This window comes from Anomaloglossus baeobatrachus, chromosome 7 (assembly GCF_048569485.1).
Source record: "Anomaloglossus baeobatrachus isolate aAnoBae1 chromosome 7, aAnoBae1.hap1, whole genome shotgun sequence".
Taxonomy (NCBI): Eukaryota; Metazoa; Chordata; class Amphibia; order Anura; family Aromobatidae; genus Anomaloglossus; species Anomaloglossus baeobatrachus.
This window is the reverse complement of record NC_134359.1, coordinates 119,870,954-119,898,522: the sequence shown is the minus strand read 5'-3', so window position 1 is coordinate 119,898,522 and position 27,569 is coordinate 119,870,954. Positions and strand designations below refer to the sequence as shown.

Below are 27,569 nucleotides of genomic sequence, written 5' to 3'. Positions count from 1 at the left end.
TTGGAAGAAGGCAGCCATATTTTTGCAATCTAGCTCACCCCTTTAAAAGTGTATTGACAGCTCCCTTAGATTAAAGTTCTGATTTTTGACAAGAACAACAAAGATATAAATGCAGATAACAAAATTACATATATCCAAGAACTGAAGAATCGAACAAGTGGGCAGATGCTGCGCACCGTCGTCACCAGCCTGTGCCTGCTCCAGAGAGGAGACTGTGAGATGCCCAATATAAGGCACAGCCTCTGGGGGGATTCAGACTACTGATTGTTTCCAAGTCTCTTAAATACCATTATCCAGCTCCTGACATTTTATAGAAAATGATCCACACCGGGGCCGGCACACACGGACCAGTATCATAAACAATCAGCTCAGCACGTGTGCACATGTGTATCCCTCCAAGGGTACAATAATCTCCAATACAGTGAATAAAGTGATTCAACACATCCAAGGGGTGAAAAACATGCAAATCTTATTCATTTCATATGAGTAGTATTAAAAAATGCAAACCTATCATTGTGCTGGACGACTATATTCACTGAAAAACACCGGTATGCAGCCACACAGAATCCACCTCCTCAGACATATCACCCATGAAATAATTACATCCTGTGCCAGGGACATCACAGCCCGATGACCCCCTGTACCGGTGACATCACGACCCCCTTGACCCCTGTACCGGTGACATCACGGCCCCCTTGACCCCTGTACCGGTGACATCACGGCCCCCTTGACCCCTGTACCGGTGACATCACGGCCTCCTTGACCCCTGTACCGGTGACATCACGGCCCCCTTGACCCCTGTACCGGTGACATCACGGCCCCCTTGACCCCTGTACCGGTGACATCACGGCCCCCTTGACCCCTGTACCGGTGACATCACGGCCCCCTTGACCCCTGTACCGGTGACATCACGGCCCCCTTGACCCCTGTACCGGCGGCATCACGGCCCCCTTGACCCCTGTACCGGTGACATCACGGCCCCCTTGACCCCTGTACCGGTGACATCACAGCCCGGTGACCCCTGTACCGGCGGCATCACTGCCTCCCACTTATGACATGCCTCCCATACAGACACTGCATCCTCACCAGTGGATGTCCGCGTGCTGCAGAGCGTCCCGTCCCTACAAGGAGATCCTATCTCATCCCATGTCCCGCTCACAAACAACCTTGTAGCAGCCAGAAATCATTGGAGCGGACGACATCACAAAACTCCGATCTCCGGTTACCTCACTCCGCCGCCTCCTCTCCCGGAGCCCCGGTCATGTCTCCCCTCCAGCTCTTCTTCCTGACAAGCCGCAGGAAAGCACCAACGCCACCTGCCATAGGACAACTCCGCTCCACAAGCAAGCGCCGCCCTGATTGGTGAGCTAGCAGGCGCCCACGTCATCAAGGAAGACTACAACAGCTGTTTGCGTTCCAAGCCTCGCTCTGGAGACGTGCCCGCTGATTGGCTGCCTGTTGTATAATATGTCATTCTTTTGGCTCCATTTTTTTCTTCAATAACTTTATTGATATCTTTATTCGATAAGGTTTTTCACAAGGTTACTAGAGTGACATCCGCCCTTCATGAAGCCTATTTCCGGTTCCTGTCTGCTAGGAATTCTCCTCTAGAGCAGTGGGATTTTCAGGTAAGGTGTTATTGTGTTTGTAGACTTCTTACAATGCACATGGCCGCTACATCCGTGTCTGCTCCTGAGCTGCAGGCTTCCTATCTACGGGGGAGGACAGAGGAGAAATGCAGAGACCTGACTGTGTGTGCTACAGGGTAAAGAGCATGAGCAGGCTGGTACCCAGGACTTTCCCTGTCATCACTGACTGCTATCAGCACTGTATGGTTCTGGAGACCCCAAAGCAGTGTATGACTTTCTGTGACAATTTGCACGCAGATCATACATATGTCTCTGTCACAAGACTACCATTGTGGTCAGTGATGGTAAAGCCAATGGTCTAATGGCCACTGCCACGAGAGGAGCACATTGCAATACCTCTCCAGCTGCTGCACCGACGCCTCTGCTCCGCGCCAGTCATTGCACTGGTTGTCCATCTTCAACAGAGTCCAATATAAATGTATCTCTCTCACCCACAAAGCTGTGCACAGTTCTGCAGCACCCGACATCTCCCTCATCTCTATCTATCACCCTACCTGTGCCCTCCATTCCGCTAATCACCTAAGATTGACATCCTCTATAATCTGAGCCTCCCACTCCCTTCTCCAAGATTTCTCACAAGCTGCTCCAGTTCTCTAGAACGCACTACCTAGTACAATTTGATTTAATTTACAACACCCACAGTTTTAAGCGTGCCTTAAAAACGCATTTCTTTAGACTGGCCTATCACCTCACTTATGTAACCATTCCCATTTTTGTACGGTTACGAACCTTTCTTTCAAATCTTATCCTTTTTATCATCTATTTACACCCTCCATGCACTGAATAGCCCTCTGTACCCGAACTTGTACTTATAAGAGCTGGTGACCGATTCATGCAGCGTTATGTGAATACCCTATTTATTATATTGATGTCTGGACCAGACAATACAAGCATTTTTTACCATTTACCTTTAGTGCACCTGTATTTCCCCGTAGATCGTAGCTTGTGAGCCGGGCCCTCACTACATTTGGTATCTGTTGAATTGTTTTACTCTGTAATGTCTGATATTGTCTGTACACATGTCTCCTCTGAATGATAAAGTGCTGTGGAATATGTTGGTGCAATAAAAATAATTAATATAATCTAGCGACATCATATTCTGCAGCACTTTACAGATTCATCATCACCCTTCTCACTATAATATAAATTCTTATCTCTTAGCCCTTGCCAGGTTTCCTGCAATGAAGCTTTTGAAAGTGTCACAAATGGAAGGGTCCCAATATAGTCAGTTTCTATAACGTCCTGTTTTGTGATTGGGATGCGGGTCACGTGACCAGTGCTGTATTCTTTATCTCCTGGTTTGATGACATCTCGTATACTTATCACATGTCCTAGTTGCAGAATATGACGGCTTCTTATACAGGACATCAGCTAATCCCTCCTAATGCACAGCACTGCTCACCTGCCAATATGGGAAATAATGTTCAGTGCCTAACGCAACTCAGAGCTTGTAACATAATTATGGCATCTTATGAAACCTAAAGTATATTAGTGCGTTAAAGGGAATCTGTCACCAAGTGTTTGCCACTTAATCTGAGAGCAGCATAACGTAGGGGCAGAGATCCTGATTCCAGTGATGTCACTTACTGAGCTGCTTAGTGTAGTTTTCATAAAATCACTGATTAATCAGCAGTAGATTATCATTAGAGGACTACTTGGTGTGCTGCAGGTAGTCCAGCATATTAATCAGCTCTGTATAACTGATAGATCTGCAGCAGAGAAAACATTGATTTTATCAAAATGACAGCAAACAGCTCAGTAAGTGACACATCGTTGGAATCAGGATTTCTGTCTCTACAATATGCTGCGCTCACATGGAGGAGCAAAAACCTGGTGATAGATTTCCTTTAAATACCTTAAAAACCTTGTCTAAGTCTATAATATTGATAGGCCATGAACATCAGATGAGTGGGAATTATACAGCCAGCCCCCCCACCAATCAGCTATTAGCTCCGGCTGGATGTAAGCATTGAATGGAGCTATACCATGTTGGTCTGATGAATGTGTAGTGGATGTTCCACAATATTGCATCTAATCTCCTTTTAAATAGGAGCTGATCTTCGGTACTGGTAGCAGGCACTGCACATTGAACGGCCCTATGCTGTTCCACTCCTTACACTGTTTACATTCAGCTGTCGGCAGAGCTAAAGACAGCTGATCGGTAGAGGTCTGATATTGAGAATCTATCATACTGACTGGTCAGAAATATATGCCCATGCAAGCCACTTAAAGGAGTTATCTCACTTCCATTGTTTGGAAATTTTCGCTTACTACAGGACTGTGCACTCCAAATCGGGAAAACATCACAGAAAAAGAAACAGCCATTACCAACACCAGGTCAGATGACCATTGCACTAGCATGATGCAGCAGACCCCGTGATAAAGGTTAGGGACAGCACATCGGAAAAATACTGATTGAAACAGTCAATCACACAACTTACCAATTCATGGAGGAGGTGGCTGCTAGTATTAAACATGCACGCAGATGAGGCTTGTATAGGGCGCCAGTCACACAGGTACGTGTGATGCGCAGAGTCTGGCTTACAGCCTATTGATGACGTCAGTAATAATATTAGATGAGCTCCATACTACTTACTACTATATGAGGCCGCTTTGCTTCTGCAGCATCGGAGGAGTGCAGGCGCATTGAAGCTGACGAGATCCAGCAATCTGGCCAGCTTACGAGCAGCACTTACAAACTATAAAGCAAAGAGCTTGTATGCACGGCACTCCTTGCCTAGGAGACCTGCCACCTCTTAGACTGCAGAAATGGCTGGTAGCCTAGGCAACAAAGTAGTATACAAAAACATTAAAAAAATCCATCTATTACTTAGACAGGTAAAGGATTTCTGTAATAATACCTTGCTTGAATGGTTTGTCACAATAATTGTCAGTAAAAAACATAATTACCAAACTTTTTTTTTTTTTTTAATCAGATAAATTTTTATTTTTCACACAGTATACAAAACATGTGTTATATTTTCAGCAATAACGAGCAGAACTATAAACTTTCCCTCCCCAACATCCCCCTCCCCCCTCAGCGTACATATTACCCATTTCAATATCAAAGATCTTACATTTGAACCCTTCAATAGCATATATTGGAATGTATAGAACTATCTCTGCCCCTAGTCCAACATCTCCCAACTCTAATATTTATCCATATTGCAGCCACGGATTCCACAATCTATCAAAAAGTGCAAGTTGTTTCCTTTTCCCATATATGCTTCTCTCCATTCGAACAATATGATTAACATATGTGACAAATTCCCCTCTAGTCGGTGGGTCCCCCTGCATCCAGTGTTTGGCAATTACCTTCCTTGCCGCATACAGCAGTCTGGCTATCACTATTTTAAAACTGTTGTCTACTCTAATTTCCTCCACGTAACCTAGAAGACATACCAGGGGTTGTCTGGGAATTTACATCTATAAGCTCCTTCTATTCTATTAAGAACAGTTATCCAAAAGGGTGCCAACCTGGGGCACATCCACATCATGTGGAAAATGCCGGCACCTTCTCCATTACATCTAGGCCAGTCGGAGTTACTCTTCAATCCCATTTTACACATAATTAGCGGGGATCTATATGCCCTATGCACCACGTAGAGGTGGGATAATCTTGCTGGTTCACTCATTGATAATTTCGGTATGTATTCCAAAACACTATCCCATACCTCATCAGTGATCCCGTCTATCTCTGCCTCCCATTTAGTCCTAGTGTTTACAGGGTGATCAAGCAAATATGTATGCAGTAGGTCCCTATATATAGTAGATATGATTCCTCTTGTGGGTCCACTACTACACACATATTTCAGTACTAGGTCTGCCTGTACCAGCAATGATTGCTTAACCCCCTGAGCCACCACTGCATGCGCCAACTGTTTGTACTGGTACCACCCAAGTGGGGATATCCCAAACTCATCCTGTATTTGTGTAAACAATTTCAGACGTCCCTGGCTAAGAATTTGTCCCATATACCATATACCTTTTACGTGCCCATTCCTTAATTTTGCCTATCTTGTATATCTCAGAGCAGTTTTCATTGTCCCACAATGGAGAGAATTCAGTTATTGCAGTAATCCCTCTTATTTGCTTGATCTTCCTCCAGATTCTATTCATCAAGCTAAGTGTGGGGCTCGTTTTTCCTACTCTCCCAAATGATCCATCCTCCAGTCCGAACACTAATTGCTTCCGATGCAGAACATGCCCTAACAGTCTGGATGCTGGGTCCACCACCCCTAAATCTGCCCATCCCCTGAAATGTTGACTCTGAGCTACCAGATAATATATTCCCGGATTGGGTAGTGCTAGCCCCCCCTCATCCTTCGGTCTCTGTAGCGTCTCGAGTTTAAGTCTGGCTTGTTTGTTCTTCCATATTAGAGCACGGAACATGGAATCAATCTCCTTAAAGTGACTCTGAGGGATCCAAATAGGAGAATTGTGCAACTCAGAGTATCTTGGGCATAAGCACCATTTTAATAAGATTAATCCATTTTATTACTGATAAATAAAGCTTATTCCAAGCAGTTATCTTACTTCGCAGTTGCTTCAGCAAAGTGACTAGATTAATAGTAATGTAGTTCCCAATTGGCATAGATACCTGAATGCCCAGATATCTAAACTGGTCCACAACCCGCAGTCTGTTGACCTCATCACCCAGGATCGACCCATCCACTCCCGCGTCCACCTGAAACAGATTCGATTTGGTCCAATTGATAGTCCAGAGATCCCCCCCGTACCGCTCGATCACCTGCATGGCACAGCTCAACGATGCCCCTGGGTCTCCCAGAAACATTAGAATGTCGTCTGCATAGAGGGCTATCTTTTCTTCTAGATGGCCATATACAAATCCCTTCATGTCTCTGTTCTGCTGTATAGCAGCCGCCAGTGGCTCCACTGCCAGAGCAAAAAGGAGAGGCGAGAGCGGACATCCTTGGCGAGTACCCCTTTGTAAATCCACCGTGTGTGACAACATTCCATTAATCGTCACTTTAGCTACTGGTCTAGTATATATCAGCTGTATCCAGGTTATAAAATTAGGGCCACATCCCATATGTCTTAGCACTCTCCACAGATATCCCCATTCCACACTGTCAAATGCTTTATGAGCATCTAATGAAGCTATTACTCTCTGTCCCGGATTGTCCACCGGCAGTTGCATGTTAACCCCTTAATGACGGAGCCAGTTTTGTCCTTAATGCCCAGGCCATTTTTTGCAATTCTGACCAGTTTCACTTTGAGGTTATAACTCTGGAACGCTTCAACGGATCCCGGTGATTCTGACATTGTTTTTTCGTGACATATTGTACTTCATGATAGTTATAAATTTAGAACGATATTGTTTGCTTTTATTTGTGAAAAATCGGAAATTTGATGAAAATTTTGAAAATTTTTGCAATTTTCAAACTTTTAATTTTTATGTCACACAAAACAGTTAATAAATAACATTTCCCACATGTCTACTTTACATTAGCGCAATTTCTGAAACAAAATGTTTTGGGGTTAGGAAGTTAGAAGGGGTCAAAGTTCATCTGCAATTTCCCATTTTTTCAACAAAATTCACAAAACCATTTTTTTAGGGACCACATCACATTTGAAGTGACTTTGAGAGGCCCAGGTGACAGAAAATACCCAAAAGTGACACCATTCTCAAAACAGCACCCCTCAAAGTACTCAAAACCACATCCAAGAAGTTTATTAACCCTTCAGGTGCTTCACAGGAACTAAAGCAAAGTGGAATGAAAAAAAGCAAAAAATAAAATTTTACCTAAAATGTTGCTCTACCCCAAATGTATTCACTTTTAGAAGAAATAACACAACAAAATGAACCCCAAAACTTGTTACCCACTTTCTTATGAACGCGCCAACACCCCACATGTGGTCAGAAACCTTTGTTTGGACAAAGGGGAGGGCTCGGAACAGGAGCAGCAATATTTGAATTTTGGAAAGCAAATTTGGCTGAAATAGATTGCGGGCACCATGTTGCATTTACAGGTCCACTAAGGTACCTAAACAGAAGAAACCCCTCACAAGTGATGCCATTTTGGAAAGTGGACCCCTCAAGGCTTCTATCTAGGGGTATAGTGAGGATTTTGGATCCACAGGTACTTCAGATTTTGATAACGTTACATTGTCACATTGAAAATTTTCATCTTTTTCTAAAAAATGTTGCTTTAGCATCAATTTTTTTCACTTTTTCAAGAGGTAATTCCAAAATCTTCACCCCAATGTTTGTTACCCACTTTTTTATGAGCGCGGTGATACCTCACTTGTGGTCTGAAACCTTTGTTTGGAGAATTGGGAGGGCTTGGAACGGAAGGAGCAATATTTGAATTTTGGAAAGGAAATTTGGCTGAAAAAGATTGTGGGCACCATGTCACATTTGGAGGACCCCTAAGGTATGTAAACAGCAAAAATCCACCACAAGTGACCCCATATTGGAAACTAGGCCCCTCAAGGAATTTATCTAGATGTTTGGTGAGTACCCTGAACCTCCAGGTGCTTTACAGACGTTTATAATGTTGAGCCATGAAAATAAAAAATAAAATTTTACCACAAAATTGTTACTTCAACCAGGTAGCTTTTTTTTTCACAAGGGTAACAGGAAAAAAATCACCATGAAGTTTATTGCGCAATTTCTCCTGAGTTTGGTGATATCTTGTACGTGGTGGAAATCAACTGTTTGGGCACACTGCAGGGCTCGGAAGAGAAGGAGTACAACTTGACTGCAAAATTGGCTGGAATCAATAGCGGACGCCATGTTGCATTAGGAGAGCCCCTGAGGTGCCTAAGCAGTGGAGGTCCCCCACAAGTGACCCCATTCTGGAAAATAGACCCCACAAGGAATTTATCTAGATGTTTGGAGAGTACCCTGAACCCCCAGGTGCTTCACAAAAGTTTATAATGTTGAGCTGTGAAAATAAAAAAAATATATTTTTACCACAAAATTGTTACTTCAACCAGATAGTTTTCCGTGTACTCTTGTTAAAAAAAAGCTATCAGCATAAAATTGATTGTGCAATTTCTCCTGAGTATGCTGATACCTTATGTGTGGTGGAAATCAACTGTTTGGGTGCACAGCAGGGCTCGGAAGGGAAAAAGTGCCATTTGACTGAACAATTGGCTGGAATAATTAGCGGACGCTATGTCACATTTGGAAAGCTCCTAAGGTGCCTAAACAGTGGAGGTCCCCCACAAGTGACCCCATTCTGGAAACAAGACACCTCAAGGCTTTTATCGAGGTGTATATTGAGCATTTTGAATCCACGAATACTTCACAGAATTTGATAAGCTTGGGTTGCCATATTGAAATTTTCATTTTTTTCACAAAAATGTTGATTTAGCGACACATTTCTCACCTTTTCAAGAGGCAACAACAAAACGTGTACTCCACAGGTTATCTAATTTCTTGTGAGCGCAGGGATACCCCACATGTGGCCAAAAACCTTTGTTTGGATAAATGGGAGGGCTTGGAATGGAAAGAGCACCATTTGAATTCTGGAAAAGTTGAAGCAAATTGCGCGCACCATGTCACATTAGCAGGGTCCCTTGGGTACCTATACATCAGAAACCCCCCACAAGTGACCTCATTTTGGAAACTAGACCCCCCAAGGATTTTATTCAGGAGTATAGTAAGCATTTTGAATCCACAGGTACTTCACAAAAATGTTGCTAGTACACAGTGTCAGCCTTCCTGCAGAGATGTGAGCGTTGTTCACGGGAGAACGCAGCTGTCCATGCCCACGATTTGGGTTCAGGCTGCTGTGGACTTTGGCTCTATTCTACCTGCAGAAAACACTCATCTCCGCAGCATAAATTGACATGCTGAGGCTCGGGAAGCTGCGCCACAGGTCGGTTTATGCTGCAGAGAAAAGAAACACAGTGGGCACGGGATTTCTAAAAATCCTTCCGCTGTGCTTTTACTGCACAACGCAGCGTTATGGACGCAGGGAAAACACTCTGCGCCCAAAACGCTGCAAACCCTGATTGTGGGCACACAGCGTAAAATGCTACAATGGATGAATGGATAATGTCAAACATATATATAATGTCCACCCCCCTCTGCAGATTCTAAGCTGGCGCCCTTTAGTGCCTTTCATGTGACACTAAAGGGTGCCTAGCCTTGTATTTAGCCCAAAAGAAAAAAAAATAATTAAAATAAATGACGTGGGGTCCCCCCTATTTTTGATAGCCAGCTAGGGTAAAACAGACAGCCTGCAAACCACAGCTGACAGCTTCATCTTGTCTGGTGATCAATTTGGAGGGCTCCCCAAGCTGGTTTTTTTTTTTTTTTTTTTTAATTATTTATAAATAAATAATTAAAAAAAACAAAACAAACGTGGGGTCCCCCCAAATTAGATCACCAGCCAAGGTGAAGCTGACAGCTGGGGTCTGGTATTCTCAGGATGGGAAGAGCCATGGTTATTGGACTCTTCCCAGCCTAAAAATAGCAGGCCGCAGCCGCCCCAGAAATGGCGCATTAGATGTGCCAATTCTGGCGCCTCGCCCCAGCTCATCCCGCGCCCTGGTGCGTTGGCAAACGGGGTAATAAATGGAGTTGATACCAGATGTGTAATGTCACCTGGCATCAAGCCCAGCAATTAGTTATGTCACGGCGTCTATCAGATACCCGACATAACTAATTGACAGTAATAAAAAAAAAAAATTGACAACAAAAAAAAAATTATTTGAAAAAACACTCCCCAAAACATTCCCTGATTAGCCAATTTATTGAAAAGTAAAAAAAATCCGCTGTAATCCATTTGGACGTCCCACGTCGATTCTGGACCTTCTAGAATATGGGGGACACGTTCAGGGAACGTATCTCCCATTTTCTAGGTGTCAGGACCCTCCATTTGAGGAGAGTGGGTGCAAAGAATCTGCACCCACCCTCCCCGGGTCACAACTGCAAAGTGCCGAGCAGCAGCAGCCAGCGTCTCTGAACACAGGAAGCTGTCAGCTGCTCTGCACATGTGACCGGCGTCTGCTGTGAAGGAGCCGGAGGAGGGGGCCGCGGGGGATCAGCGCTCCGACAGGTATGTATGACACCGGGGGGGATAGGGGGTGACTTGGCAGGGCCTGGGGAGCAGGTTTCTGTCGCATGTGTTATGGCACATACAACAGAAACCATAGGAACAGTGTGAATGTGGCCGGCGCGCTGCTGTGATCGGCGGTGCGCGCGGCCATCTTGGATTTTCGGGAGGGGGTTGGGGGTCGGGGGGGGCACTTTGGGGATACCGAGGGGACCGGAGGGAACCGAGAAAGATTTATCTCCCATCTGACATGTTTGATCATGCCAGATGGGAGATAAATCATTTTTTACCGGCGCGGTCATTTACTATAACTTGATGATCGGCATACGGTGTATACCGGTCATCACGTGACTGGCGACCGGAAAAACCGGCCCGAATCATGATCTCCAGGGTCTCAGCTACCCCCGGTAGCTGAAACCCCGGAGATTTTCTGACGCTGGGGGGCGCTATACACTTTTTTTTTTCTGCCCGCCGTTTTAAAACGGCAGAAAGGAATAAGTACCCTTTTTTGGTGCCGTTTTAAAACTTAACGCGGTCGTAATGGGGTTAAGGTATAATCTTCGTATATTTTTTGCTGTGGATCTATTAGGCATACAACCCGACTGATCCTGGTGGATTAGGGTAGATATCACTTCTGTTAATCGATTAGAGAGTACTTTGGCCAAAATTTTAACATCCGTCGTTAACAGTGAGATGGGCCTGTATGATTTGGGAAGTTTTGGATCCTTATACTCTTTAGGTATTACTGTTATTATCGCCTCCCTCATAGACTCTGGCAGTGTCCCCCTCTCCCTTGCCTCCTCCAAGACACTCAGCAAATTGGGTAAGAGTATTTCTTCCAGAGATTTGTATACCTCCACCAGCAGACCATCTACCCCCGGGGCTTTTTCATAATTACCAAACTTTACCCCTAATTTCTGATTTACTTAAAGGGGTTGTCCACTACTTCTACATTGATGGCCTATCCTTAAGTGGGCTTTACACGCTGCGACATCGCTGCCGATATATCGTCGGGGTCACGTCGTTAGTGACGCACATCCGGCGCCGGTAGCGACATCGCAACATGTAAATCCTAGGTGCGACGATGAACGAGCACAGAAGAATACAATATCGCTGATCTGTGTAATGCCGTTCATTTCCATAATGTCGGTTCGACCACAGGTACGATGTTGTTTTGTCGTTCCTGAGCTCCACACATCGCTGTGTGTAACCCCGCAGGAGCGACAAACATCTCCTTATCTGCATCCCGACTGCAACGCGGAAGGGAGAAGGTGGGCGGGATGTTACGTCCCGCTCATCTCCGCCCCTCCGCTTCTATTGGCCGGCTGATTAGGGACATCGCTGTGACGCTAAACGCACCTCCCCCTTGAAGGAGGGATTGTTCGGCAGTCATAGCGACGTCGCCAAGCAGGTATGTGCGTGTGACGCTGCCGTAGCGATAATGTTCGCTACGGCAGCAATCACAAGATATCGCATGTACAACGGGGGCGGGTGCTATTGCGCTCGGCATCGCTAGCAATTGCTAGCGATGTCGCAATGTGTAAAGCCCGCCATAGAATAGGTCATCAATGTCTGATCGGACGGGGTCTGACACCCCGCACCCCCACCAATCAGGCCGGAAATCCTCAGTTCTGGAGTTGCTCTGTCTTCTGATGGCTGCGGCCGGATACTGCACATCCAACTCCTATTGATTTGAAGGGAAGACTGATGTGCAGTACCTGGCTGCTGCCCCTATCAGAAGGAGGGGCAACTCCGTAACTGAGCATTTCCAGCCCCTGCTGCCGCGCTGGCATCGGGAGCAGCTGATCGATGGGCGGTGCGGGGGTGTCTGACCCTGGCCGATCAGACATTGATGACCTATTTTAAGGATAGGCCATCAATGTTAAAATAGTGGACAAAATCTTTAAATAAAGTTTCTACATCCTTGTGGAAGGCTGACTCCTTTGAGGCACCTATGAACCAGCTGTTTTATTTCCGTCATCTTTGTGTAATTTACTGTACCGGTTAATTTATATTTTATAGATATGGCAATACAAAATTTTTGTTTTTTTTTTTTTGTTAGAATGAGTGATTTTTAAATTTTTAGCTTTTTACATATATAATTTTTTTTAATCTTGCAATCATTTGCCTATACTCTATATTGCAATACTACAGTATAGGTCTCGGTCCCACATGCATTTAACATCAATCCGATAAAACATTTGGATTGCACTTGCACCATTGTTAAACAATTAGGCAGTGTACAGCTGCAATTTCATGCCGAATCGGCATGAAAATAAATCGCAGTATGCTGTGACTGTCAGCGTGTGAAACAGGCCTAAAGCGCTGTATCATTGCATTTCACATGTTGAGAAAATTGCTCTCAGCTATTGTGGGGACATCTTCTTTCATTTCCGTGTTATGGCCTACTGAATGAAGGACTTGCCGAAAATGATCTAGTTAGGTGACAAATACTTTCATTGCTAATATCTCCACAACAGAGACGAAAATATATATATATATATATATATATATAATAATAATAATTAATTTTATTCATTTATATAGCGCTATTAATTCCACAGCGCTTTACATACATTGGCATATATAATATATATATATAATATATATATATAATATATAAAAAATAATAAATAAATCTGTTCAGCTTCCGTGTGCAGTTCAACATGAAAATTTTGGTGAAAGACCTTCAAGGCCAAATTACAATCTGACCCTAAGGGGTTAAACAATTCTGCAATATTATCAGGTTGCCAGCAGATGGCAGACATAACCTTCAGACAAAACATACACCAGTCACAAAAAGTGAGGGATATTTGGCTTTCGGGTGAAATTTCAGGATGATCCCATAATGTCCTTTTCAGGTGAACTTAATGTGACCGTATCTAAACTTTTAAATGCACGTGTCCAACTGTTCAATGTTTCAGCACTTTTTGCACAACCTGCTGTTCTCTAACAAGGAGCTTAATGGCAAAATTCACAACTGGTGTTTGATCCATGAATCGCCCAGTAAATTTAATGATTCAGTTAGAATTGGTATTAAACAGTCCTCCTCATAATACTGTTCACTTTTTGACATCATGACATCAAGGCAACACCTAACAATTGATCATCAGTACCTCGCCACTGCGAGGCTTGAAGCAGGATGTTCTCAGATGGAAGTGGCCACTGAGCTTAGAGTGTCATCAGCAGGTTGCAACAGAGACTGGAAGAGTCACAGCAAGGCATAGAAGTGGATGACCTTTGGCCACATCTCACACTGATGACCACTTCATTGTGAACAATGCTTTTTGGAACCAGATGATGACTGTCACACAACTCCAGGCACATTTAAGGGAGGTGAGAGGCAACCAAGTGTCACGTCAGACCATTCAAAACTGTTTATATCAGCGTGGTCCTTGTGCTAGATGTTCTGCAAGGATACCTGACCCCACCACCAGGCAGAGGTGCCATCTACACCGGACGAGGGACCACTGAGCCTCAGTGCTGATGAAAGTTGATTCACACTGATCAGAAATGATGGCCACCAACGATGTTTGAGACGTCAAGAAGAGCGCTATGCATCAGCCACTGCTGTCACCAGACGAGACTTGTGTTAGTGTGGGCAGGTGAGTCTAGTCAATACATAGCTGCTCTACACTCTGAATGTTGCAGTGACAATCCCCTACTACCTGATTAACCAACCTTAATCCAGTGATTGTGCCTCTGCATGAACACAGGCCTAATTTAATCTTCATTGATGACCATTTCCAGCTCATCAATGTTGCATCATTAGGGAACGGCTGCTGGAGACTGGCGAACCTCAAATGAATCCCACAGAAAACTAATGAGATCAGCTGAGTCGCCGTGTAGAGGTCGTAGCGCTGTACCCCAGAACCTCAATGACCTGAGGCCTGATCTTCGAGAAGAGTGGGATGCCATGCCTCCTCAGACAATGACTTCAATTGTGAACAGCAGGAGATATTGTTGTGTAGCTGTAATTGATGCTCAAAGCCACATGACAAGTTATTGAGATGTTGACATTTTTGGAGAGGTATACGCATCATGGTTGTTGGCTTTTGTTTCAATAAATTGTTTGAGATGAGGAAATCCCCATTACATGCCCTAATTTCATGATAAAATATCACTGTATTGTGAACTTTTTACAGTTTCTATACATTTCACCTGAAAGCCAAATATCCCTAACTTTTTGTGAGTAGTGTATCTTGCCATGTGTTTACATATAAAAGCTAGTTGCTATAAGCTGGGCAGCAGTCTTGTAGCGCTGGGGTCCTGGGTTCAAATCCCACCAAGGACAACATCTGCACAGTCTGTATGTTCTCCCCGTGTTTGCGAAGGTTTCCTCCGGGTTCTCCAGTTTCCTCCCACACTCCAAAAACATACAGAAAGGGAATTTTTAGATTGTGAGCCCCAATAGGGACAGTGTTGCTGATGTATGTAAAGCGCTGTGGAAGTATGAATAGCGCTATATAAGTGAATAAATAGTAGTAGTATTATTATTACTGCCCAAAAAACTCTTCTAGATGCTTTCTGGGCCAGGCATAAATTTACTCAGAGACTGTATCTAACTAATGCTGAATCTTAACTGTGAATAATAGTGCTTTCAGTTGTCATGTGAATTTTCATATGGAATTGCATACATTGAGGTCACTCTTATCAACCAGCTTCTCATTATGATTCTTTCAATTGAAAAATGAGAGAAGCTCCTTGTTGCGTGACTGGGAGTATGAAACTCTTATGTGTGGTCATGCTGAGATTGTCAATCAACAGAACATTAGTGGAATAATGGGGACATGGGGGATTTACCCAAAATCCCCAATTTCTGAACTGTTGATGAGAATACATAATAAAGTAACCCCCTTTCTATCACAGATATGGGCCACGGACATGAACACCACGGGCCTGAGAAGATACCCATTCCAGATTACAGGCGATGGAAAATAGAGGGGACACCTCTGGAAGATGTACAGAAGAAACTTGCAAAAAAGGGACTGAGGGATCCATGGCTAAGGTAAAATTCAGATTAAAGCTTATACTGCACAAAAAGCTGGTGGTAGAGAGGACATCTGAAAGTCTCTTGCAACATATTCGAAGTCCTCGCACTTGGGATTTCCTCAGTTGTACTGCGGTCAATAGGGTATAGTGTAATTCTTTTTATATGGGAAAAAGCACACTGAATTAGAGCATAGTGATTTATATAAATGACTTGTGTATAAAATATGGTGATAAGTAGATATGTGCAAATCCCCTCAAAAGACAAAAGGTTTCCCTGTATCTGGAGGAAAAAAGGCTCAATCTCCAGAGGAGACGTTGCTGCTTTTTACCATGAGAACGATCATCTGTAAAACAGCCGACCTCTGGAGCGGGACACAGCGGGAACGGGACACAGCGGGAACGGGACACAGCGGGAACAGGCTGATGATATGAACATATATATTCGTCCTTTGAATGTTGATCCAGTCTGATCGACAATAGGAATAAGGTGGGGAACTTTAGCTTTTTTTGAGGGGGCAGACTTGTTTATGCCTTCTAGGTTTGAGGGGGTTTTTTACATTCTTCTGGATCAATAAAGATAAAGTTTCTGAACATTTACTTATCCACTTTCCTTTATCAACAATTTTTGAAATTCCTTTGGTTGCACTTGATGGGTCTTTGTTTTCACCTATGAAACCCACGTAACTGAATCTGTATTTCTAAGGCTAGTTTCACACCTGCGTTGAACGGGATCCGTAGCATTGCATTGTGTGACGCATGCAACGGATGCGTTGCATATAGTGGCACAACGCATGGTACAGATCGTACAAAATAACGCAGTCCGTTGTAGTTTTTTTTTCCTTGACTTTACACATCTGAGCATGCGCAGTTGTGTAAAGTCAGGTGCGTTAACGGAATCCGTCAAATGACTCAATCTAACGGAATCCGCCACCATAGGCGTCCATTATAAAAACAACGGACGCCTAACGGATTCCTGCAGATTGCGTTTTTTTGACACTCCGCCAAGCGCAGAAAAACGTTACATGCTGCGTTCCATCCGCCCGACGCAGCGTCAAAATAACAACGCTGCGTCGTCCAGCGGATGCAACGCAGACACTTGCGTTACAGTACGTCGTCCATACAAGTCTATGGAGAATAGCGCAGTGCGTTAACGGACTGCGCTATTCTCCATAGTGACGGACTGCGCTGAACGCAAGTGTGAAACTAGCCTAAGCCTTTCAATCCTAATTCAAAGCCACACCATAAAAATCCCATGAGCCAAAATTTGATAATTTTTTTTTTCCCATTATCAGTTTTTTAAAATTCGTGACTGTTGGCTGCTGCGTTTATAGACTCTTGGAATTTCCATTGACAGCTCATATCCACCACCATAAGACTACCGTTGTTTATTTGCTGTCCACATGGTACAGGGAAAACACATACTTCTGTGATTTCCCCGGAGATATCAATATATTCCCCCTCTCCTGATCTTGAAATTGAAAATAGTTTTATGAAAAATAGACTGGAACAGGCCGATTTATCTCTCAGATAGTTAGTGCACCTTCCTCCCTCATTATAGTAGCTTGACGTAAAGGGTAGCTCTCATGTAATGAAATGATTTAAAAATTGTAGGGACTCCTATGTGCTGATCCTGAGATCCCCACTAGAGTTGAGTGAGCACCTAACTATCCGTCCTCGCTATACTCATACTCCTAACGAGTACTGTCTAATACTCGCGTATTCGTCCCGAATAGCATGTGCAATGCAAGTCAATGGGGAATACTCGCAATGTAACGAGTAACCCCAATTTCGCACTATTCGCTACTCGCATGAATAGTACAGCATTTGTTTTACTCATTACTTTGCTAGTTTTTCCCCATTGACTTGCATTGAACACACTATTCAGAATGAATACGTTAGTATTATTATAAGTATACAGTGCCTACAAGTAGTATTCAACCCCCTGCAGATTTAGCAGGTTTGATAAGATGCAAATAAGTTAGAGCCTCCAAACTTCAAACAAGAGGAGGATTTATTAACAGATGCATAAATCTTACAAACCAACAAGTTATGTTGCTCAGTTAAATTTTAATAAATTGTCAACATAAAAGTGTAGGTCAATTATTATTCAACCCCTAGGTTTAATATTTTGTGGAATAACCCTTGTTTGCAATTACAGCTAATAATCGTCTTTTATAAGACCTGATCTGGCCGGCACAGGTCTCTGGCGTTATCTTGGCCCACTCCTCCATGCAGATCTTCTCCAAGTTATCTAGGTTCTTTGGGTGTCTCATGTGGACTTTAATCTTGAGCTCCTTCCACAAGTTTTCAATTGGGTTAAGGTCAGGAGACTGACTAGGCCACTGCAACACCTTGATTTTTTTCCCTCTTGAACGAGGCCTTGGTTTTCTTGGCTGTGTGCTTTGGGTCGTTGTCTTGTTGGAAGATGAAATGACGATCCATCTTAAGATCCTTGATGGAGGAGCGGAGGTTCTTGGCCAAAATCTCCAGGTAGGCCGTGCTATCCATCTTCCCATGGATGCGGACCAGATGGCCAGGCCCCTTGGCTGAGAAACAGCCCCACAGCATGATGCTGCCACCAGCATGCTTGACTGTAGGGATGGTATTCTTGGGGTCGTATACAGTGCCATCCAGTCTCCAAACGTCACGTGTGTGGTTGGCACCAAAGATCTCGATCTTGGTCTCATCAGACCAGAGAACCTTGAACCAGTCTGTCTCAGAGTCCTCCAAGTGATCATGAGCAAACTGTAGACGAGCCTTGACATGACGCTTTGAAAGTAAAGGTACCTTACGGGCTCGTCTGGAACGGAGACCATTGCAGTGGAGTACGTTACTTATGGTATTGACTGAAACCAATGTCCCCACTGCCATGAGATCTTCCCGGAGCTCCTTCCTTGTTGTCCTTGGGTTAGCCTTGACTCTTCGGACAAGCCTGGCCTCGGTATGGGTGGAAACTTTCAAAGGCTGTCCAGGCCGTGGAAGGCTAACAGTAGTTCCATAAGCCTTCCACTTCCGGATGATGCTCCCAAAAGTGGAGACAGGTAGGCCCAACTCCTTGGAAAGGGTTTTGTACCCCTTGCCAGTCTTGTGACCCTCCACGATCTTGTCTCTGATGGCCTTGGAATGCTCCTTAGTCTTTCCCATGTTGACCAAGTATGAGTGCTGTTCACAAGTTTGGGGAGGGTCTTAATTAGTCAGAAAATGCTGGAAAAAGAGATAATTAATCCAAACATGTGAAGCTCATTGTTCTTTGTGCCTGAAATACTTCTTAATACTTTAGGGGAACCAAACAGAATTCTGGTGGTTTGAGGGGTTGAATAATAAATGATCCTCTGAATAAACTTTTCACAATTTAAAAAAAAAAATAAAAAAAGAAATAACATTCTTTTTTGCTGCAGTGCATTTCACACTTCCAGGCTGATCTACAGTCCAAATGTCACAATGCCAAGTTAATTCCGAATGTGAAAACCTGCTAAATCTGCAGGGGGTTGAATACTACTTGTAGGCACTGTAGCTAGTACAAATAGTTATGCACTCCCTCAACTCTAATCCCCGCTGATCCAACACAACACTGATTCATGATCTGCACACAGAGTTGTATGGGCTCGAAAAATGGTAAGTCTATGGGTCCATACGTGAGCAGACCCATATACTTACTTTTGAGCCCACATATTTAGGCGTTGTGTACTTAAGTGGTGTTTTGACTGATCAGTGGGTGATCTCTGGGCTCCAGCCCCCACCAATCAGTAGCCCCTATGATCTCAATAAAAAATGTATGTAGTTCAAAACAATAGCTACCTGTTAAATTGACATCAAACAGAACGAAGTCACCCTCCTTCCAACACTCCACCTAAAACACAAATTTTGAGGTCAAATATTCAAAGCGTTTTCAGAAAACTGGCATACAACACTTTGAAAAGTTGCAAAATTGTTGCTCAACTTTTTAATTAGCCAAAAATGTAGCCTCTTTTGACATTTTAACGATCATTCCGGTCAACTCTGCCAACATGGGTACAGCAAGGGTGGAACGGAGCGTGACGGCGCCCATACAGCTATTTCATCAGAGGTTACTGTGTAGCTTGTGCCAGAAATGTTACTCTAGTCAGAGAATGCCAATGAGAAGGGGAAGGGGTTTCCCACAAAAAAAAAGTTCATTTTAATCAATAAATCTGGGAATAATAAGTTCCACAATTGGATGTGATTAAGAAACTGTTCCTGTGCTGAGATAATCTGATATGTGTCCCTGCTGTGTCTGTGATTCATTTTGAGGTGAAACATTCCCCTGCCTGTTTTTAAAAAATTGATTTACTTCAAAGAAAGGAAATATTTGTGATCCCGTGCTGTAATGTCTTTATACTCTTTTGATTCCTCCCCTGCCCAGGAGCTGTGGTATGATCAGACCATGTCCCTGTACGGTCAGACACGGCCATTACACAGTACACAGCAGGGACATACTCTGTATATAAGAGTATATCAGCACAGGAACTTTTTTTTTTTATTAACCACATTCAATTGTGGAACTTAATAATATTTCAAGATCTATTGATTAAAATGAACTTTGTGTGACAACCCCATTAAGTGGCGTGTACCTCCTAATGAATTTGGCTCCTCTTACTCCACATCGTCCCTTCAGTCAGACTGATATAGAGCATGCCAAGCTTAAAGGGAACCTGTGATCAGAAATTGAGCTTTAAATCTAAAAGATTCCCCCTCTGCAGCTCCTGGGCTGCATTCTAGCAAGCTTCCTGCACTTTTTGTGCCCCCTTTTAAACCAAATAAAACACTTTATAAAGTTGTACCTTTTTGCCTGCAATTCTTGTAAATTCTCCATGTGGGCGGGCCGTGTGGTGTCGGTTACTGTCCCTCCTTCTGGTTTACGCCGTCCCCCATTGCTTCATTTCATAGATCAGGACGCCGCCCACAGCGCCCGAGGTCCCGTGCACGCGAGGACTGCTGGTGACGTGGTCGCAGGCACGATATTTTGGTTGGCGCTGTGATTGCATTGCAAGTGCCCGCCCATAATACCGTGGCCGCGCTCTCCCCTTTGCCTCCTGCGTTCTGCGCAAGCGCTGGCCAAATGATCCGACGTCACCTTTCCCATCTTGCCCTGCAGCAGGAAATAGATGGGAGGAGCGGATCAGGCCACCACAGGTTACGAGGAGACGCTTGCGCAGAACGCAGGAGGCAAAGGGGAAAGTGCGGTCACGAGATTATGGGCGGCACTTGCTGATGACACTCACAGCGCCGCCCATAACCTCGTGCCCGCGCAAAGAGTCACCAGCGGTCACACGTGCACACAGTGCTCGGCACCGCTACAGTCGCACAGCGCATGCGCGGGACCACGGGCGCCCAGGGGCGGCATCCTGAGGTTTGAAATTCAGAGTTCGGGGGCGGCGTAAATCTGCTGGAGGAACAGCAACTGATCCCAGAGAGCCCGCCCCCATGAACGATTTACAAAATTTGCATACGAAAAGGTACAAGTTTATAAAGTATTTATTTTGGTATAAAAGGGGCCACATAAACTATAGGAAGAATTGCTAGAATGCAGCCCAGGAGCTGCAGAAGGGGAAACTTTTTTAGGTTTACAGGTACATTTCTGATGACAGGTTCCCTTTAATGAATCAGTCTCTTTATTTTTGTTCTCACTAATTTTTAGGCTTACTTTTTTCTGGTTAAAGATTATGGGTCTGACTCACGAAGGTGTTTCCCCCAGAATACTGCTGTTGAACGTCTTGAAATGTCACTGAATTTTATCGTGAAGGTGCTCTAGAACTGTTGACTTTTGGCATTTTCACACTAGTTTTAGCCAGGTCCTCCTCCTCGCCCGTCTGATAAATTCATCAAAAGTTATGGTGTAACTTACGTGAGAAATGTTATTCTAATTTATGGTAGAAGTAAGATTGTTGGCGAGGGGCAGAGAGGCACAACACTTAATAATTAGGCACATCTGCTCTCTGGCATGCGCCTCTGAAGGAGTTTGGCACTTCTTATTCCTGCATGCACCTCATTTAAGGGAACCTGTCATGTGAAGAAAGCTATTAACCTACATATATGGATAATCTGCAGGTTAATGGCATCCTGAACCTGCCAGTGCCCCGCTGCTGGGAGGAAATTACCTTTATTACTTTGCACAGTGTTTGCCTTCTGGTCACAGTGGCGGTGCTGGTGCGGCTTCAGCCACCGCTCAGGTTATAGTGACTGAACTTGCACCAGCGCCTCCACTATGACTGTGAATAACACACTCTCGGGAGGAATATAGTTAATTTCCTCCCAGCAGCGGGGCTCTCACCATGTGCATCAGGCAGGCTCAGACTGTTACTAACCTCCAAATTAACCCATATCTCCAGGTTTATAGTGGTGTGTGTGTTTTTTTTTTTTTTGTTTTTTTTTTGTTTTTTTTACATGACCGGTTCCCTTTAAAACAGATATATGAAATGCCTGCATAGGCCCTTTGTGATGTCACATGATTTCTAACCAGCTCAGAAAATGATCATGAGAATCAGCCTGTTCCTCAGGAGTTATTTATTCTAAATCACATGCCCCTTTTCAGAGATCTTATGATTCAAATTGAAGATCAAACATTGTTTCTCTGTAAAGGGAATCCTGACACCAGATGCAACCTAAGCTGAGAGCAGCATAACTTACTGGGCCGCTTGCTGTAGTTTTAATAAAATCCCTGATTTATCAGCAGATTGTCCCAAGTGGACTAGTAAACCTGCTGCCATGTTGTCCTCCATATGTATGACCTCTGTATAACCCCCGCCCCCACACCACTGATTGATAGCTTTCTGTGTACACTGTGCATAGGCAAACAGCTGTCAATCAGTGGTGTTGGTGAGGTTATACAACTGATAGAACTGCAGCAAATAAAATAGTGATTTTAACAAAACTACAGCAAGCAGCCCAGTAAGTGACAAATCGCTGAAATCGGGGTTTCTACTCCCTACATCATGCATATTTCAGATGGGGTAGCAAAACCTGGTGACTGATTCCTTTTAACAACATCACTTTTTCAGCTACAGAGAACGGCTTCAAAGAGTGGCCTATACCCTTAAAGTACTGTCTCGTCATCCACCATTGATTGTCCATGTAAGTGGAGAAAAACTTGCCATTTTTGGGTCACTGCAAAAAATAGTTCCTGTTGTTCAAGGATCATTGTAAGATAAGAGACAGTGTAAACTTGTATTTCTCAATTCCAGTGAATGGCCTATCCAGCGCCGTCCAGAGCTGCTCACTTCCGCATTACAAGTGAGCGGTGCCAATGACGTTACCACCCGCACATCTGCCATGACACCTAAACCACCAATACTTGCTCATCGCGCATGCATTTTGGTAGATGAGTGAGACGAGACATCATCAAGATCTCTCATTTCTGATGCGGATGTGGATGGCGCCCATCAACCCCTTTTAAGAACCACCATGTTTTCAGGATTTCATTGTATTACATATGTGATGTAATTAACTTTCCCTCTGATATTCTCTCGTCAAATGAAGAATCATTTGGGGTACCCCAGGCTGAAGTTGAGAAACAAGGCTGAGTGTTTGTGTGTAAATATACTATTCTTTTATTTTTCAGGAATGAAGCATGGCGATTCATGGGAGAATTTTCTAAACCAATCACCATAAACCAAGTTATCTTCAAAGGATTTAGATGGGGCTTTGCTGCTTTTGTGGTGGCACTTGGTGTAGAATACGCTTTCTTTCCTCCCAAGAAAACCGGCGGCCACCATTGAACAATGATGACGGCTGTTTGGAAATCTGTAGATTAAAACTTTATTAAATGTTTGTTGTAAATATACACTTTGTATTTTCATGTTACTGGCTGAATCTTCTAATGATCCGCACAATGAACAGTCCATTCGAACAGTCTGAAAATACATTTCACGCTTTTGAAAGAAAAGCCCTTATGCCATTGTATCCAGTTTTAAACACTATAAATGTCTAAAACAATAGTTGGGAATTACCTACCATTCCTGAGAACGGGGATTTCTGCTTCTGCGTGCACAATGTGTGTGGTCTCCTTCCAGTAATGTCTATGCTCTGGCCCTTTTTCTTATCTCAATAGACCATATTGATGATTTTTCATTCATATTTAATGATTTACAGAGGTGTTGCTTTATAACCCGATATCACCCATACAGTGCCTTGCGAAATTATTCAACCCCTTGGCATTTTTCTCACAACCTGGAATTTCACTGTTTTTCTGCGGGTTTGCACCAGTTTATGTAAAGCACATGCCTACAACTGTGAATATTTGGTTGTCTTTCTATTGTGAAGCTAATAACAAATAGGACAAAACGGAAAACTCCAGTGTTCATAACTATTCACCAGACTAAACTCAGTACTTTGTAGACCCTCTTTTTGCTGCACATCCCTTTTGGCTAAATCTGAGCTTTTCACATCCTGCCACTGGGCTTATTGACCATTCCTCAAAGCAAAACTGCTCCAGCTCCTTGAAGTTATATGGTTAGCAATCTTCTAGTCTGACCACAGATTCTCAGTTGGATTAAATTCTGGGCTTTCACTAGGTCACTCCAATACATTTACAAATTTCCCATTAAACCACTCAAGTGTTGCTTTAGCAGTCATTGTCTTGTTGGAAGATGAATCTGTGTCCAGTCTTAAATCACTGACATACTGAAAAAGGTTTTGCTCAAGAATGTCCCTGTATTTTGCATCATCCATCTTCACCTCAACTTAGACCATTTTCCTTGTTCCTGCTGTCAAAAAAAACATCTCCACAACATGATGCTGCCACCATGTTTCACTGTGGGGATGGTGTTCTTGGGGTGCTTAGTTGTGTTGGTTTGGCGCCAGCCTTAAGCGGGCTTTACACGCTGCGATCTTGCTAGCGAGATCGCAAGCGATCGTACCCGCCCCCGTGGGTTGTGCAACACGGGCAAATCGCTGCCCGTGGTGCACAACCTTGCTTAACCCCGTCACACGCACTTACCTGCCCTGCGACGTCGCTCTGGCCGGCGAACCGCCTCCTTTCTAAGGGGGTGGTTCATGCGTCGTCACACGTCCAATAGAAGCGGAGGGGCAGAGATGAGCGGGACATAACATCCCGCCAACCTCCGTCCTTAATTGCCAGTGGAGGCAGGTAAGGAGATGTTCGTAGGTCCTGCGGTGTCACACACACCGATGTGTGGTGCCGCAGGAATGACGAACAACATCGCTAATAAGCAGAAAACTATTTTTTTTTGTTTCAGGACGACCTCTCCGGGGTAAAGTATTTTGACCGCTTTTGCGATCGTTTAAGGTCACACACTGCGATATTGTTAATGACGACGGATGTGCGTCACAAACACCGTGACCCTGATGATAATTCATTAACGATATCGTAGCGTGTAAAGCCCGCTATAGTGTTTATCTTGGTGGCCAAAAAGTTAAATTTTGGTCTCCTCTGACCACAACACCTGCCTCCACATTCCACATATTCATGAAGTCTTCCACATGTTTTTGACAAAATCAAAAAAAGCTTTCAATTTTTGGCTGCAAATAACTTTTTTTTTTTTTTTTCTTTTTGCTAGCCACTTTCATAAAAGCGAGCTCTATGTAGTGTATGGCTTACTGTGGCCATATGGAAAGATAACTCCAATAAATGCAAAAGAGAAAAAATGTGCTCATACTTGTATACAGGATCACCACAAATGAATAAATACGAAGAAAGATATATGTGTAAAAACAGCAAATGTTTATTGATAAGGACCACAAAAAATACAAACACCAAAATGCGTTAAAAACATTTAAAAAACTGACTAACATGTATCCACCAGTCAACACCTAAGCCATCCATAATAAATGTGGATGAAGAGGCTAAATAGAACTCTATAGTGTCACACATGCAAATGGGATTAGCATAGATAAATAAAAAATATGATAGCAATATGATAACAAAGGCTACTGAGAAGCTAATGCCTGGTCACACAGCTAATAAAATAGACCACAATATATAAGTATACAAATACTGTGTATCGTACTACAGTCATATGAAAAAGTTTGGGCACCCCTATTAATGTTAACCTTTTTTCTTTATAACAATTTGGGTTTTTGCAACAGCTATATCAGTTTCATGTATCTAATAACTGATGGACTGAGTAATATTTTTAGATTGAAATGAGGTTTATTGTACTAACAGAAAATGTGCAATCCGCATTTAAACAAAATTTGAACGGTGAAAAAGTATGGGCACCCTTATCAATTTCTTGATTTGAACACTAACTACTTTTTACTGTCTTACTAAAGCACTAAATTGGTTTTGTAACCTCATTGAGGTTTGAACTTCATAGGCAGGTGTATCCAATCATGAGAAAAGGTATTTAAGGTGGCCACTTGCAAGTTGTTCTCCTATTTGAATCTCCTATGAAGAGTGGCATCATGGGCTCCTCAAAACAACTCTCAAATGATCTGAAAACAAAGATTATTCCACATAGTTGTTCAGTGGAAGGATACAAAAAGTTGTCTCAGAGATTTAAACTGTCAGTTTCCACTGTGAGGAACATAGTAAGTAAGTAAGTAAGGAACAGTCAAGGACAATCCACAGACCACCTCCAAAGACCTGCAGCATCATCTTGCTGCAGATGGTGTCAATGTGCATCGGTCAACAATACAGCGCATGTTGCACAAGGAGAAGCTGTATGGTAGAGTGATGCGAAATAAGCCGTTTCTGCAAGCACGCCACAAACCGAGTTGCCTGAGGTATGCAAAAGCACATTTGGACAAGCCAGTTACATTTTGGAAGAAGGTCTTGTGGACTGATGAAACAAAGATTGAGTTGTTTGGTCATACAAAAAGGCGTAATGCATGGAGGCAAAAAAACACGGCATTCCAAGAAAAGCACTTGCTACCCACAGTAAAATTTGGTGGAGGTTCCATCATGCTTTGGAGCTGTGTGGCCAATGCCGGCACCGGGAATCTTGTTAAAGTTGAGGGTCGCATGGATTCAACTCAGAATCAGCAGATTCTTGACAATGTGCAAGAATCAGTGACGAAGTTGAAGTTAAGCAGGGGATGGATATTTCAGCAAGACAATGATCCAAAACATCGCTCCAAATCTACTCAGGCATTCATGCAGAGGAACAATTACAATGTTCTGGAATGGCTATACCAGTCCCCAGACCTGAATATCATTGAAAATCTGTGGGATGATTTGAAGCGTGCTGTCCATGCTCGGCGACCATCAAACTGAACTGAACTGGAATTGTTTTGTAAACAGGAATGGTCAAATATACCTTCATCCAGGATCCAGGAACTCATTAAAAGCTACAGGAAGCAACTAGAGGCTGTTATTTTTGCAAAAAGAGGATCTACAAAATATTAATGTGACTTTTATGTTGAGGTGCCCATACTTTTGCACCATTCAAATTTTGTTTAAATGCGGATTGCACATTTTCTGTTAGTACAATAAACCTCATTTCAATCCAGAAATATTACTCAGTCCATCAGTTATTAGATATATGAAACTGAAATAGCTGTTGCAAAAACCCAAATTGTTATAAAGAAAAAAGGTTAACATTAATAGGGGTGCCCAAACTTTTTCATATGACTGTAAATGTACCAGACCTGTTCCTGGATAAGCTGGTGTGACCTGGATCTTGCGCTGCCTGGTTAAAAATTGTCCCAAAATAAAGAGACAGTAAAGATGCTAAACCATAGTGATTTGAGTCATGAGGCCTATACAGCAAAAATTTGGGCAGAAACCTGCCCCACACGTATCGCCGCCAGCACTATGTGGCTTTCTCAAGGGCTGAAGCTCAATTAGAAGCAAGACCCTTTTGGCCACCTCCTGACATCATTTGGGTTTTAATCGCAGGGGTGGTGCTGGCGCAAGCAGGTTCGGTCACTGCTCTGTGTACAGAGAGCGGCGGCTGTAATCCATGACCCCCGCAGTGAC

The 27,569-nt window shown here is 43.5% G+C and overlaps 2 protein-coding genes across 4 annotated transcripts in view; one reads left to right on the top strand and one right to left on the bottom strand.

The window, feature by feature from the left end:
• Window positions 1–1,359, bottom strand: part of HYCC2 (hyccin PI4KA lipid kinase complex subunit 2) — a 142,605-nt gene extending 141,246 nt beyond the window's left edge. For 2 of the 3 annotated variants that reach the window (XM_075317628.1, XM_075317629.1), the window contains exon 1: window positions 1,227–1,359. The gene's annotated coding sequence lies outside the window, so the exon portion shown is untranslated. The remainder of the gene's footprint in view (window positions 1–1,226) is intronic. The other variant, XM_075317630.1, reaches the window with a different exon arrangement.
• A 159-nt stretch (window positions 1,360–1,518) lies between these two features.
• NDUFB3 (NADH:ubiquinone oxidoreductase subunit B3) lies at window positions 1,519–23,471 on the top strand. Its single transcript, XM_075317631.1, has 3 exons — window positions 1,519–1,628; window positions 15,551–15,689; window positions 23,250–23,471. Exons 2-3 carry the CDS (start codon window positions 15,553–15,555, stop codon window positions 23,404–23,406), a joined length of 294 nt encoding a protein of 97 aa, XP_075173746.1. The 5' UTR covers window positions 1,519–1,628; window positions 15,551–15,552; the 3' UTR covers window positions 23,407–23,471.
• The last annotated feature ends 4,098 nt before the right edge of the window (window positions 23,472–27,569 follow it).